We start from the raw sequence: 14,465 nt of genomic DNA on the forward strand, positions 1-14,465 counted from the left end.
AAGCGATGTTCATTGAACATATGCCCAATTTGCAGAGTGCAGATTTGTTGTATAAATCACTAGTGAATGAAATAATTATGATATGGAAGATCATGGGAAGGAGGGATGGAAGAAGTCATCGATTAATGCTAGGAATCTCTGTTCAGTGAAGTCTATTTACAGTGGTTTATAACCAGGTCCTGGCAGGTTCTCCAAAGCCCTCGTGCTGTCCTAGGCAACCCCCCCCCCCCCACCCAACTTCACCCTCAGTAGGATTTCTCTCTCCCACCAGCAGGAGAGGGATTTTTGCACCTGTAACACCTGCTATTCTCCTCCAGAGATGTCAAGGGATAACCATCCCAAAACGCAATATTTACTGCCTCAAAGAGTGAGACTGAATGCCAAAGAATGAGCTGATTATAGACGGTGTGTCCAGGGTATAAGTCTAAAAAGATTTAAGGGATCCTTTTACTAAGGTGTGCCGAAAAATGGCCTGCGCTGGTGTAGAAGCGTGCATTGGATGTGCACAGGTCCATTTTTCAGCGCACCTGCAAAAAAGGCCTTTTTTTTTTGTCCGAAAATGGACATGTGGCAAAATGAAAATGGGCATGCGTCCATTTTGGGCCTAAAACTATTGACTTAGTGGTACGGTCTCATGCGTTAACTGGGCAGTAATAGCGCGCGTACAATGCCAAATACAGCCTGGTTAATGCCGCGTGCCAGAGCGCGTAAAAAATGAAATTACCATCCGGGCCACGCAGTAGCCGGGAGGTAGTTCAAAATTCACGTGTGTAGGATGCACGTACGCGCCTACGCCGCTTAGTAAAAGGGCCCCTAAGCGTAATACTGCTTTGCAAATAAAAAAAAAGTGGAATAAAATGATATTTTATTTATGGAGTGGAGGAGTGGCCTAGTGGTTACAGCACCGGTCTTGCAATCCACAGCTGGCTGGTTCAAACCCCACTGCTGCTCCTTGTGATCTTGGGCAAGTCACTTAACCCTCTATTGCCTCAGGTACAACTAAGTACCTGTATATACTATATAAACTGGTTTGAATGTTGAATGTAGTTTCAAAACCACAGAAAGACAGTATATCAAGTCCCATTTCCCTTTCCCTATCTGAGATTCTACATGGAATGTTGCTACTACTTGAGATTCCACATGGAATGTTGCTACTATTTGAGATTCTACATGGAATGTTGCTAATGGAGGAGTAGCCTAGTGGTTGGTTAGAGCACTGGTCTTGTAATCCAGAGGTGGCCAGTTCAACTCCTTGTGATCTTGGGCAAGTCATTTTACCCTCAGGTACAAACTTAGATTGTGAGCCCTCCTGGGACAGAGACATATCCAGAGTACCTGATTGTAACTCACCTTGAGCTACTCCTGAAAAAGGTGTGAGCAAAATCTAAATAAATAAATAAATTTGCTTTTCTTTGGAGCTTCTGAAAGGATACAGACAGAGCGTAAGCAATATGGGTAAATTCTCTGGGCTGAAAATTGCTCTACAGTCAGTAGCTATCAGCATGTATGCATCAGTTTCAGAACAGGCAGATCCAGGGACAATGGATGGGGGGCGGGGGAAGCAGTACGCAGGAGGGTGGGCTCAGATTTCTTCCTTATCTCTGGGCCCCTTGTTTTCTTCTTCTTAGGATCACCTCTCAAAAGCATCGATCTGGATCAGTGCATGGGCAGTGAGACTCTAATGAGTGAGATAATGGCCTCGGAGAGTGAGAGCACCTTCAAATGAGTGTGACACACTCCTACTGAGTGAGAGAAGGGGCTCAGAGAGGGACTGAAGCTCAAAAGTCCCCGTTAAAAAAACCATGTGCGTTTAGATACTCGGTAGAAGTTACTGATTTTGAAATAGCAAGAGATGCTCAAAGAAAACCGATTGCTAACGAGATTCACGTAAATTCAGCAAGCAGCTTGGTAGGGAAAGCGCCTAGCACATGCGCAAAACAGTCTCTCGGTAAGTGTCCATGTTCTGCGCATGCCCAGGAATCCCGCTACTGTACTCTCTCCTTTCCCCTGCAGCAGTGGCGTTCTGTGGTTCACTGCCACTCATGGCGGATCGTTGCTGTGCGCACCCACCCGGCGTGACACGGCACCTCCCCCCTCCCCGACCCAGTCTCCACCTATCTACCAGCTCCGTACACCCGACACCGGCGCGACTGCTGCTGTAAAAGAAGAAAATCGCCTTGTCGGCCCTTCCCTCACTGTGTTCTGCCCTCTGATGTAACTTCCTATTTCCTCGAGGGCGGGACACAGTGAGGGAAGGGCCGACGAGGCGATTTTCTTCTCTTACAGCAGTGCAGACGCGAGGCGCTGCACCACACAGCTGTAGGGACTCGCCAGCAGAGCACCCCCCCCACCCGTTGACACGCGGGGCGGACTGCCCCCACTGCCCCGCCCTTGCTACGCCACTACCCTGCAGTACTTGCTGGCTCCACTGTCCCCCTGTCTCCTTTCCTCTGCAGTGCTCTGATGCTGGCTCCACCTTCCTCCTGCACAGGGGCGGACTGACAGTGGTCTGGGCCCATGGGCACTGAGGGTGGTTCCGGCCGCTGCCCGACAACCCCCTACCGCCACGCTGCTGCCCCTCCCTACCGCTGCAGCAGATGCCCCCATTGTCCCGGTCCTACCTGAAGGGCCCTGGTGGTCTAGTGGTCTCTGCGGGGGGGTGGGGGGGGGTGGGAGGAGCATCTTCTTTCCTGCCCTCTGCGCTGCTGCTATTCCCCCACCTTCCGGCGACGCCATGTTTTGAAAATGGTGGTCGAGACTTCCCACGGTAGTCTCGCGGGTCTCGACAGTCTTGCAAGACTTCCGTAGGGAGTCTCGGCCACCATTTTTAAAGTACGGCGGTGCTGGGCAGGGGGAATAGTGGCAGAACAACGGGCAGGAAAGAACATGTTTTTCTACATACATTGAAGAGCTTTGAATATTCCACTGGTAAGATAGGCAGCACTGTTTGTGGTGGTTTATCCCATTTTTAAAAACTTTACATATGTTTGTGTCTTTTACTAATCATTTTTTGATTTGTATGTGTCAAGTGGTTTTTGAGTACTGTTTTGATGTAAATATTATGTACTCTTACAAAATATTATATAATTTAACATTTTTATTTAAGTTATATTTGTATCCCGCGCTTTCCCACTCATGGCAGGCTCAATGCAGCTTACATATGCAGGTACTTATTTGTACCTGGGGCAATGGTGGGTTAAGTGACTTGCCCAGAGTCACAAGGAGCTGCCTGTGCCTGCAGTGGGAATTGAACCCAGTTCCCCAAGACCAAAGTCCACCACCCTAACCACTAGCAACATTCCATGTAGAAGCCTGCCCTTGCAGCCACGCAGGCTTCTGTTTCTGTGAGTCTGACGTCCTGCACGTGCAGGACGTCAGACTCACAGAAACAGAAGCCTGCGCAGCTGCAAGGACAGGCTTCTACATGGAATGTTGCTAGTGGAATAGCAACATTAACATTCCAGGTAGAATCTCAAATAGTAGCAACAGAATCTCAATAGTAGCAACATTCCATCTAGAATCTCCAATAGTAGCAACAGAATCTCAACATTCCATGCAGAATCTGAAATAGGGAAAGGGAACTGGGACTTGATATGCTGCTTTTCTGTGGGGTTTACATAGTATATACAGGTACTTATTTGTACCTGGGACAATGGAGGGTTAAGTGACTTGCCCAGAGTCACAAGGAGCTGTGCCTGAAGTGGGAATTGAACTCAGTTCCTCAGAACCAGAGTCCACCACCCTAACCACTAGGCCACTCCTCCACTTACCCAGCACCTCTTTTTATTTTTAAATTGATATGATGATATATTTATTGGGGATTCACCATGTATTGCTTGTTATCAGATATATACATGAGATATGTTTGTGGTTTTATAATTGTTTAATTCCTTTATAGTTTATTTATTTATTGCATTTGTATCCCACACTTTCCCACCTCTTTGCAGGCTCAATGTGACTTAAAATACATCATGGATAGTGGAAGTAAAAAGAGAATGGATATTTGGTATAACAGAAGGATTTGGGGTTGCACGGTAATACAATACATGATAGTAATATAGTAACATAGTAACATAGTAGATGACGGCAGAAAAAGAACTGCATGGTCCATCCAGTCTGCCCAAGACAAACTCATATGTGTATACCTTACCTTGAATTTGTACCTGTCCTTTTCAGGGCACAGACCATATAAGTCTGCCCAGCAGTATTTCCCGCCTCCCAACCACCAGTCCCGGCTCCCATCACCGGCTCTGGTACAGACCGTATAAGTCTGCCCTCCCCTATCCTTGCTTCCCAACCACCACCCCGTCTTCCCCCCACCTGCTCCGCAGAAGGCATTATTAAACATTTCTGGATATATGTGGGGAGCTTCCCATGTGTTGATCTCTGTGGTATATCTTGTCAAAGAGATGGGTCTTCATATGACATGTATTTTATGTTTTTCTATGTTGTTTGTATAGACCCCTGATGCAGATGGTTTCTTGCTGAAACACGGCCCATGTTTTGTCGTCTTTCAATAAAGAATCCTCATTGTCCCGGGGGAGGAGAGCTTCGCTATCGGCGGGAGTTGGGACACGGCTACAGATGGAGATTGTAATTTGAGTGACTTTAATGTGGAAATAAGCAGCTAACACATCGGGAGTAAGTAAAATAGTATTTTTTGAGCATGTCAAGGGAGGTTCAGTCTAGGAATTGCAAAATATCGTTCAATTTGGCTGAAGCAGGGGAGCGGTGAATTTGTTTTGAGTAATACTAGGACAGAGACAGAAAGCCAGCGCCGGCAGTGTCTGATCATAAGAGGAAGTGGTTCGGGTAATACCCCAGGACAGGAAAGTGTGGCTCAGAAGCAGATGCCAAACATTTTACTGTTTAAATATAATCTCACAGGACAGATTCATCATGTGATAGAAAGCGGATGAGCTTTTTCCTATTACAGAAATATCACCTTCCTCTTTCGAAGGACTTTAGCGTGTTTGGATGCTGGCTGATGGGGAGGGGAAGCTGGATCATTCACATTTCCAAAAATGACAACTTCCCCTGCAGGGCAGTCTGACATTTACCACTAACTATCTGGCCTAGAAAGCTTCTGAAACATTTTATTTGGCTTCCAGGAAGCACTTTGATCCATACTCCTCTGTGTTTTCTGATAACTGAAACATTCCCAGAGCTACAGGTGGGGTCTCTAGGTTGTCTTCAACCCCTGGACCCCAGCACAAAGTTCCGAGAGCTGGAGGGGTAGCTGAGTGCATTGCTCTGCTCTTCTCTATCTATTTAATGGTTACTTCCAAGAGCCAGAAGGTCAGTCTTGGTGACCGGTACAGTGTCCCTCCATTCACAAGACCAGGACTCAGAAGTGACCTTAGTTCTCTTTCTGGGTTGATGGAGTCTAGAAGCACCTCAGATATGGTGTTCATTGCATCAGTTTTTACATAAGTATTGCCACACTGGGACAGACCAAAGGTCCATCAAGCCCAGCATCCTGTTTCCAACAGTGGCCAATCCAGGTCACAAATACCTGGCAAGATCCCTAAAAAGCTCAATACATTTTATGCTGCTTATCTCAGAAATAGCAGTGGATTTTCCCCAAGTCCAATTTAATAACGGTCTATGGACTTTTCCTTTAGGAAGCTGTCCAAACCTTTTTTAAACCCCGCTAAGCTAACTGCCTTTACCACATTCTCTGGCAACAAATTCCAGAGTTTAATTACACGTTGAGTGAAGAAAAGTTTTCTCCGATTCGTTTTAAACTTACTACTTTGTAGCTTCATCGCATGCCCCAGCTTAGTGGCTGGACAGAAAAAACTTTCACCCTGGAAAGACAATCAGCAGATGGTACATGAGTGCACACAGCATCGATGCCTGTGTCTCCAAGTGTTTGCAGAAAGCAGCTGTAGTGGCATTAGTGTGGGGGCAGACAAAACTCTGGCTCCTTAATGAATACTGGCATGAGGTGACAACGCTTTTGGTTGTATTTTGCGATTCTTTCTGACGCATTTTTAGCTAAAGGAGTGCTATCCAGTGCACCTGCCAACTACTGTTTGCCTTTTTAGAGCCAGGTTGAACTTTAGAACTGACCTGGATGTCACTGACGTTCTTTTGTTCTCTCATTTTCAATTCAAATCCCCAAAAAGAAACCCACTTTCTTTTCAGGAAACACCTGGAGGAACATCTGGGCAGAGGGCAGAAGCTGTTTCTGAAGTGCAAGAGGCGAAGTGCAAGAGGCGGAACTGGACTACGAGGGGAACTTCTGACTGGATAGTGAAACAGGTACAGGGAGGCCTAAGACACAGGCCGCGGTACAACTGCGCACCGCCTTGAGTGAATTCCTTCAAAAAGGCGGTAAATAAATCCTAATAATAATGGAATGCACTCCCGAAAACCGTGAAAACTACGTACGACCACCTCAACTTCGGGAAATCACTAAAGACTTACCTGTTCGAAAAGGCATATCCTAAGGACCCAACTTAATTACCTGAATCCAGCAATTCAAAGAAACCCAAATTTGTTACGAACTTAATGAACTCTATATAACATCCCTCTCTATGTTTCTTTAATATGTCTGTACATATCTATTTCATTTAAAATAACATCACTCTATATTTGTTTCTTCACCGGAGGAGGCTTTCGCCCCACGGCGCTATGTAAGCCACATTGAGCCTGCAAATAGGTGGGAAAATGTGGGATACAAATAAATAAATGGGACTTGATAGACTTCCTTTATGTGGTTTTTTTCAACTACATTCAAAGCAGTTTACATATTATATGCAGGTACTTATTTGTACCTGGGACAATGGAGGGTTAATTGACTTGCCCAGAGTCACAAGGAGCTACAGTTCTCAGGATCAGAGTTCACTGCACTAACCACTAGGCTACTCCTCCACTAGCAACAGTCCCTATAGAATCTCAAATAGTAGCAACATTCCATGTAGAATCTCAAAAGAATCTGAAATAGTAGCAACATTCCATGTAGAATTTCAATAGAACCTGAAATAGTAGCAACATTCCACGTAGAATCTCAAATAGTAGCAACATTCCATGTAGAACCTCAAAAGAATCTGAAATAGTAGCAACATTCAGTGTAGAACCTCAAATGGGGAAAGGTATCTATTTCATTTAAAATAACATCACTCTATATTTGTTTCTTCACTGAAGGAGGCTTTCGCCCCACGGCGCTATGTAAGCCACATTGAGCCTGCAAGTAGGTGGGAAAATGTGGGGTACAAATGTAACAAATAAATAAATATAATAATAATAACTGAAAACATCAACTTGAAATGAGCAAAAGTCGTTTAGAGGTCATTCTCTACAGCACTGTTTCTCAACCCAGACCTCGGGGCACAGCCAGCCTCAGGTTTTCAGGATATCCTCAATTCATATATGTGAGAGAGATCTGCATACCAAGAAGGCGGTGCATGGGTAACTTCGTGAGAATTTTAACAGTTGTTTGTGCTGTTTTAAATTCTCTGTGCTGTGCGCAGTTCTTTTACAAAGCCGTGCTAGTGATTTCCGCACGGCAAATGAGAGGAAGCAAATAGGAATTGAACGGGCTTCCTCTCATTTGCCACACAGGGAATCAGAAGCGTGGCTTCATAAACCCTCAGTCCATTGAGTTAGCGCTCCCGTTGCTGGCCTGTGGCAGCCCTGACAGCCAATAAGAAGGAAGAAGCTACCTGCATTTGGTTTCCGCCATTATCTCCAGCCCTCTAACCCTGATTGATACACAGCTTGCAGCCAAATTCAGTTGTGGTCTTTTTGTGGTAGTGCTGTTTTTTTTTATTCCTGTTCCAGCACCTGTCAGAAAGTCACATGTTCACACTAGAAGCATCTGGAAAGGGTAGGAGGGTTTATGATAATTTAGGGGAGGGTGTGGTGGCAGCAGTTAAATCCCCCCCCCCCAATGCGTTATAAGCTCCCGTTTGTCCACCAAAATTGTTTTGGGTTCCATCTCCTGCGTTTGACCCATGTCAAGAGGGAGATCCCTCCTGTCCAGCCTGATGCAGAAATCCTGCATGCAAAATCAGCCTGTCATACTTCCACGGGAAAACAAGAAAAATAAACTGCATGTATGAAAGCCGTCTGTAACATGCGCATAAGTACATAAGTAATGCCATACTGGGAAAAGACCAAGGGTCCATCGAGCCCAGCATCTTGTCCACAACAGCGGCCAATCCAGGCCAAGGGCACCTGGCAAGCTTCCCAAACGTACAAACATTCTATACATGTTATTCCTGGAATTTTGGAGTTTTCCAAGTCCGTTTAGTAGCGGTTTATGGACTTGTCCTTTAGGAAACCGTCCAACCCCTTTTTAAACTCTGCTAAGCTAACCGCCTTCACCACTTTCTCCGGCAACAAATTCCAGAGTTTAATTACACGTTGGGTGAAGAAAAATTTTCTCCGATTTGTTTTAAATTTACTACACTGTAGTTTCATCGCATGCCCCCTAGTCCTAGTATTTTTGGAAAGCGTGAACAGACGCTTCACATCCACCTGTTCCACTCCACTCATTATTTTATATACCTCTATCATGTCTCCCCTCAGCCGTCTCTTCTCCAAGCTGAATAGCCCTAGCCTCCTTAGTCTTTCTTCATAGGGAAGTCGTCCCATCCCCGCTATCATTTTAGTCGCCCTTCATGCTCAGCTGACCAACTGGCTTCCCCCATCACATGCAAATGAGCCTGTTCGTAAAAGCAGCGAGCTGCTCATTTGCATGTGATTCGATTTGGCGCAAAACATCTTAGTTTTAGTCCGGGACAGTTTTGTTTTCTTCCATTATGGCTGAAAAATGTCAAAGTGTTAGGAACGCCCAGATCCCGCCCTTAACACGTTTCTGACACACCTCCTTGTGATTTGAACACACGCCTGATGGACTTCATAGAAAAATGTCTAAAAATTGGTTTTTAAAAATACCAATTTGGACGTTTTTGTAAGAAAAAACGTCCAAATACAGATTTATGCCACTTTTTGGACGTTTTTCTCTTTTGAAAAAATGAGCTCCACAGTGTACCAGCGAGGGGGGGCCCTTAAACACAGAACATTGTGTATCAGTATGAGAGTAAATTCATCGGCAAGGGGGAATCTTTATCAACTTTGAAGGGACCTTTACTTGAAGCATGTGATGTATCAATGACTGGGGCCCTCATAGACAGAGGGGGGGGGGGGGGAGGGTGTTTTGTTTGTGTTGTGCTGACAATGTGAGAATTATGTCTGTGTTGTATGAATGTTCTTCCATGGTATCATTCATCCTCTGCTGACATGTATCATATTTCTGTTATATGATTTTTCTATAGTGCTGTTAAATGTGTGTATTTTTGATACTGTATCATGTTACACCTATCTAGGATTCAATTTGCCATCTCCAAGTTTACCTCATTGATTGTATTTATACTTATACCTAGTCATTGTGTTATTATTCTGCTGTTACCATAATTGTAATTTTATACAGTTGTACCTGCTGTACACCCCCCTTGGGTGAATCTCGTAAATGTACATAAGTAATGCCACACTGGGAAAAGAGCAAGGGTCCATCGAGCCCAGCATCCTGTCCACGACAGCGGCCAATCCAGGCCAAGGGCACCTGGCAAGCTTCCCAAATGTACAAACATTCTATACATGCTATTCCTGGAATTGTGGATTTTTCCCCAGTCCATTTAGTAGTGGTTTATGGACTTGTCCTTTAGGAAACCGTCTAATCCCTTTTTAAACTCTGTCAAGCTAACCGCCTTCACCACGTTGTCCAGCAACGAATTCCAGAGTTTAATAATGCGTTGGGTGAAGAAACATTTTCTCCAATTTGTTTTAAATTTACTACACTGTGGTTAATAAATCCCAATAAATAAATATTGTTTCGGTGTGGGAAGGGAGGAAGGGGGACCTTACGTTCACAGTACTGTGCACCAGTGGGAAGTACTTACCTGTACGATGCGATGTATCTGGTAGGAAGAAAAGTCTCCAGACTTGATGTCCAATAGCAAGAGAAATTCTCAAAATCTGAAGCACTGCACGAGACAGATGGCACTCCAGGAGGGTCTAAAGATAGAAATGAAAATACAGCTCTGAAAAATGACCTGATTTTTGTCTTCCGTAACCTTTGGCTTTCCATCAGGATACACTACGTTCACTCACTCCATGGAGCGCTAAGAAGATCTCGGGCCCTGTTGGAAATCCGCGAGTTCCCCCTCCTGCCCGGTTAAACTTTTTTGAATATAGGGCCCATAGAATTTGATAAGTTCCGCATGTATCCCCCTAATTCTATAAAAAGCGCTAGAAATTACACGTGCAAATTTGGTAGCGTACCAAAATTGGTGCGTGCAATTTAATTAACAAGCTAATTGGTGCCAGTAATTGGCATTTTAATGAGCAATTATTGGCACTGATTAGAGTTAATTTACAGAAATGGGAGGGCCACGGTTTTGGGGGGGGCATGGTTTTGAGTTATGCACATAATTATAGAATATGTGGTACGGGCATTTGTACCACATTTTCATTGGTGCAAGTGGCGGCACCTAAATCTACATGCAACCAGGGGCGTAGCCAGACACCCAATTTTGGGTGGGCCTGGGCCCAAGATGGGTGGGCAGAAGAACCCCACCCAGTCCTACAGGTGATTTGGTCTCTCCTTCTCTCGCCTGCATGCCATATGGTCTCAAACATCCCCCCTCTCCCGCATACCTTTTAAATAGCACATTTTCACTGGCAGTGAGAAGCAACTAATACACACTGGCCATGTTGGCCCTACAGCCTTCCCACTGCTGCAACTTCCTGTTTCCGCATAGGTGGGAATACGTCAGAGGGAAGGCTATGGGGCTGGTGTGAGCACTGTGTATCAGTCACTGCTTGCTGCAGGTGAAGATCTGCTATTTACAAGGTATGCGGGAGGGACAGTTGTTGGGAGTTTTCAGCTAGTAGGGCTTCGGAATCCCTGCCAACCAGATCATAGATGTGCTGCTACTGGGTGGGCTTGAGTCCAAAGTGGGTGGGCCTAGGCCCACTCAGGCCCACCCTTGGCTACGCCACTGTGTAACGCAACTTCTGGGCGTAAGCCATATTCTATAAACCGCGCCTAACTTTAAGCGCGGTTTACAGAATAGTACTTTTTCGGCGCTGATTTTTTTGGGCACCATATACTACTACTACTACTACTACTACTTAACATTTCTAGAGCGCTACAAGGGTTACGCAGAGCTGTACAATAGAATTTCCCCCCAAGAGCTGTTGGCGAATACATTACAGAATAGCTCACTTCTGCTTGTATTTGCCAATTAGCAGCGCCAATCGTGCAGGTAAGAACTATTACTTTGTAACTTACACGAAAATTGACGCACAATTTTAGCCACCGATTTCTAGAATTGTCCTTTTGATTTTGATTATTTGTGTTTGATGTTTTTGGTTATTAGAGATCATTGAACCCCCCCCCCCCCCCCCCCCCCACACACACAAAAAAAACAAACAAAAAAAAACAACAGAGGTTTCTATGTAGAAATACCCAGAATACCATTTCATAAGTACATAAGTATTGCCATACTGGGAAAGGCCAAAGGTCCATCGAGCCCACCATCCTGTTTCCAACAGTGGCCAATCCAGATCACAAATACCTGGTAAGATTTTATACTGCTTATCCCAGAAATAGTGGATTTTCCCCAATTCCATTTAATAACGGTCTATGGACTTTTCCTTTAGGAAGCCGTCCAAACCTTTTTTAAACTCCGCTAAGCTAACCGCCTTTACCACATTCTCTGGCAACAAATTCCAGAGTTTAATTGAGTGAAGAAAACTTTTCTCCGATTCGTTTTAAATTTTCTACATTGTAGCTTCATCGCATGCCCCCTAGTCCTAGTATTTTTGGAAAGCCTGAACAGACGCTTCACATCTACACTTGTGACGGGCACGAGCAGAGGAGTTCCTGGAAGGAAGAGATGGGACGGGTTTGGTCTTAACACATATGTTTGGCTTTCAAGAGCAGGTGTGTAAAATTTCTTGAAAATGTGCATACACTCAATAGTCAGTCCAAATGCAATGTGTGTCATTTGGATGGGATAATTTTCACAGGGGAAGGATATGATCACTTTCCCTTGACACTAAATTTCAAGGCTTTCAGAATAGCTATTCCCGATTATCTTTCCTGCCTCACAATTCCCTACTCACCTGCTAGGGTCCTCCGTTCCTTAAATGATCATGGCCTAGTTCTCCCGAGTCCCAGATTTGCCCATCTAGAGTCAACCAGAAGTAGTGGTTTTTTCTTCCTTTCACCCCACATTTGGAACAATCTTTTTTTCAAAAATTTTAAAGTTGATTTAAAGACTTGGCTTTCTAAACAGGCTTTTGGGAGGACAGTCTCACCGGACAACCCAAACTAACTACAGTAATGTTTTGTTACCTTCCCCTCCCCAGACTTTTTTTTCGCTTGGGGTTTTCCTTTGGTTTCCTTTCGCTTGATTCTTCGTCTGACTGATTTGCTTTACTATTTTCAATGGGGTTGCTTTCTATTTCTGATTTTGTAGTCTGTACACTGTTCTGCTCTGCAGGGCCGGTCTTAGCAAGTGCGGGGCCCTGTGCAGACCAATTTGATGGGGCCCCATCCTAGCCCCACCCCACCCTAGCTCCACCCCATCCTAGCTCTGCCCCACCCTATCTCCAGGGCTGGCCACCCCTCCCTCTGAGCTCCAGGGCGGCCACCCCTCCGTCCGAGCTCCCTCCGAGCTCCCAGGTCATCCCCTCCAAGCTCCAGGGCCCCCCTCCCTCCCAGCTCCAAGGCCCCCCTCCTTCTGAGGCCTCCCTCCCTCCAAGGCTTCCCTTCGAGCTCCAGTCCCCCTCCCTCTGAATTTTAAACGTTACCTCGTTGGGTTAAAGGCAGCGGCAGGTAGCAGCAGTGAAAAGTGTGTGAGCTCGGCGCATCAGGAGCCTTCCTTTCTCTCTCTCAGCTCTGATCCCGCCCTCATTTCCCGTTTCCACGAGGGCGGGACCAGAGCTGAGAGAGGGAAGGGAAGGCTCCTGAAGCGCCGAGCAGCTCGCACGCTTTTCACTGCTGCCGCCTGCCGCTGCCTGTAACCCGACGAGGTAACTTTTAAATTCAGAGGGAGGGGGACTGGAACTCAGGCGGTCGGGGTGGAGGCATGCCACGCGGGGCCCCCTTGAGCGCGAAGCCCTATGCGGTCAACTTGGTTGCCTCATCCTAAGACCGGTCCTGCTGCTCTGCTTAGTCAGTTAGAGTGGTGTGAAGGGGCATTTTCGATATGACATCTAAATCCAACTTTGGACGTTTTCCTAAAAACATCCAAAATTGAAATGGAGAATATAGCCATTTTCAAAACAGAAAAACGGCTTTTTTTTTTTTAATGGCTATTTGCAGAGCACTAAAACATTTAGCAAATAGCCATTTAAAAAAAAAAAAAAAAAAGTCCAAATGAAAAATGCACAAAATCAAGCCATTGGAATATAGGAAGAGCCAGCATTCTTAGTAGACTGACCACACAGACATCCCAGGACAGCAATGGGGCACCCTAGGGAGCACTGCAATGGACTTCAAATAAATTCTCCCAGGTACATATCTCATCATTGCTCCCTTATCTTGTCTGTTGAGCCCCCCAAAACCCACTACCCCCCAACTGTACAATAGCCCTTATGGATGAAGGGGGCACCTATATGTGGGTACAGTGGGCTTCTGGTGAGTTTTGGAGGGCTCACAGTTTCCACCACAAGTGTAACAGGTAGGGGGAGGTATGGGCCTGGGTCCATCTGTCTACAGTGCATTGCACCCACCACTAGACTACTCCAGGGACCTGCATGCTGCTGTAAATGAACCTGAGTATAACATCTAAGGCTGGCATAGAGGCTGGTAAGTAATCACATTTTTTTTTTTTGGGGGGGGGGTGAGAGGGGGTTAGTGACCATTGGAGGAATAAGGGGAGGTCATCCCTGATTCCTTCCGGTGGTCATCTGGTCATTTAGGGCACTTTTTTGTGGCTTATTCATTAATAAAAAAAAAGGTCTAGACCAAAACATCCAACTTTTAGCCCTGGATGTATGTTTTGTTCCATTATGGCACAAAAACATCTAAGTGTTACGAACACCCAGATCCTGTCTCTGACATGCCCCTTTGTGATTTTTTGTTATATTTGTACACTGCACTTTCCCACTCATGGCAGGCTCAATGTGGCTTACATGGGGCAATGGAGGGTTAAGTGACTTGCCCAGAGTCACAAGGAGCTGCCTGTGCCTGAAGTGGGAATCCAACTCAGTTCCCCAGGACCTGTGAGTCCACCACCCTAACTACTAGGCCACTCCTCCACTGTTGCTACTATTTGAGATTCTACATGGCATGTTGCTACTATTGGAGATTCTACATGGAATGTTGCTATTCCACTAGCAACATTCCATGTAGAAGTCGGCCCTTGCAGATCACCAATGTGGCCGCGCAGGCTTCTATATGGAATGTTGCTAGTGGAATAGCAACATTCCATGTAGAATCT

At 45.6% G+C, this 14,465-nt stretch overlaps 1 protein-coding gene across 2 annotated transcripts in view; it reads right to left on the reverse strand.

Annotated features, from left to right (window-relative positions):
* Positions 1-14,465, reverse strand: part of IL11RA (interleukin 11 receptor subunit alpha) — a 241,663-nt gene that overhangs the window by 79,728 nt on the left and 147,470 nt on the right. For both annotated transcript variants that reach the window (XM_030192833.1, XM_030192834.1), the window contains exon 5: positions 9,912-10,026. In XM_030192833.1, coding sequence (XP_030048693.1) covers positions 9,912-10,026 — 115 coding nt within the window. The remainder of the gene's footprint in view (positions 1-9,911; positions 10,027-14,465) is intronic.

Source organism: Microcaecilia unicolor, chromosome 2 (genome assembly GCF_901765095.1).
Source record: "Microcaecilia unicolor chromosome 2, aMicUni1.1, whole genome shotgun sequence".
NCBI lineage: Eukaryota > Metazoa > Chordata > Amphibia > Gymnophiona > Siphonopidae > Microcaecilia > Microcaecilia unicolor.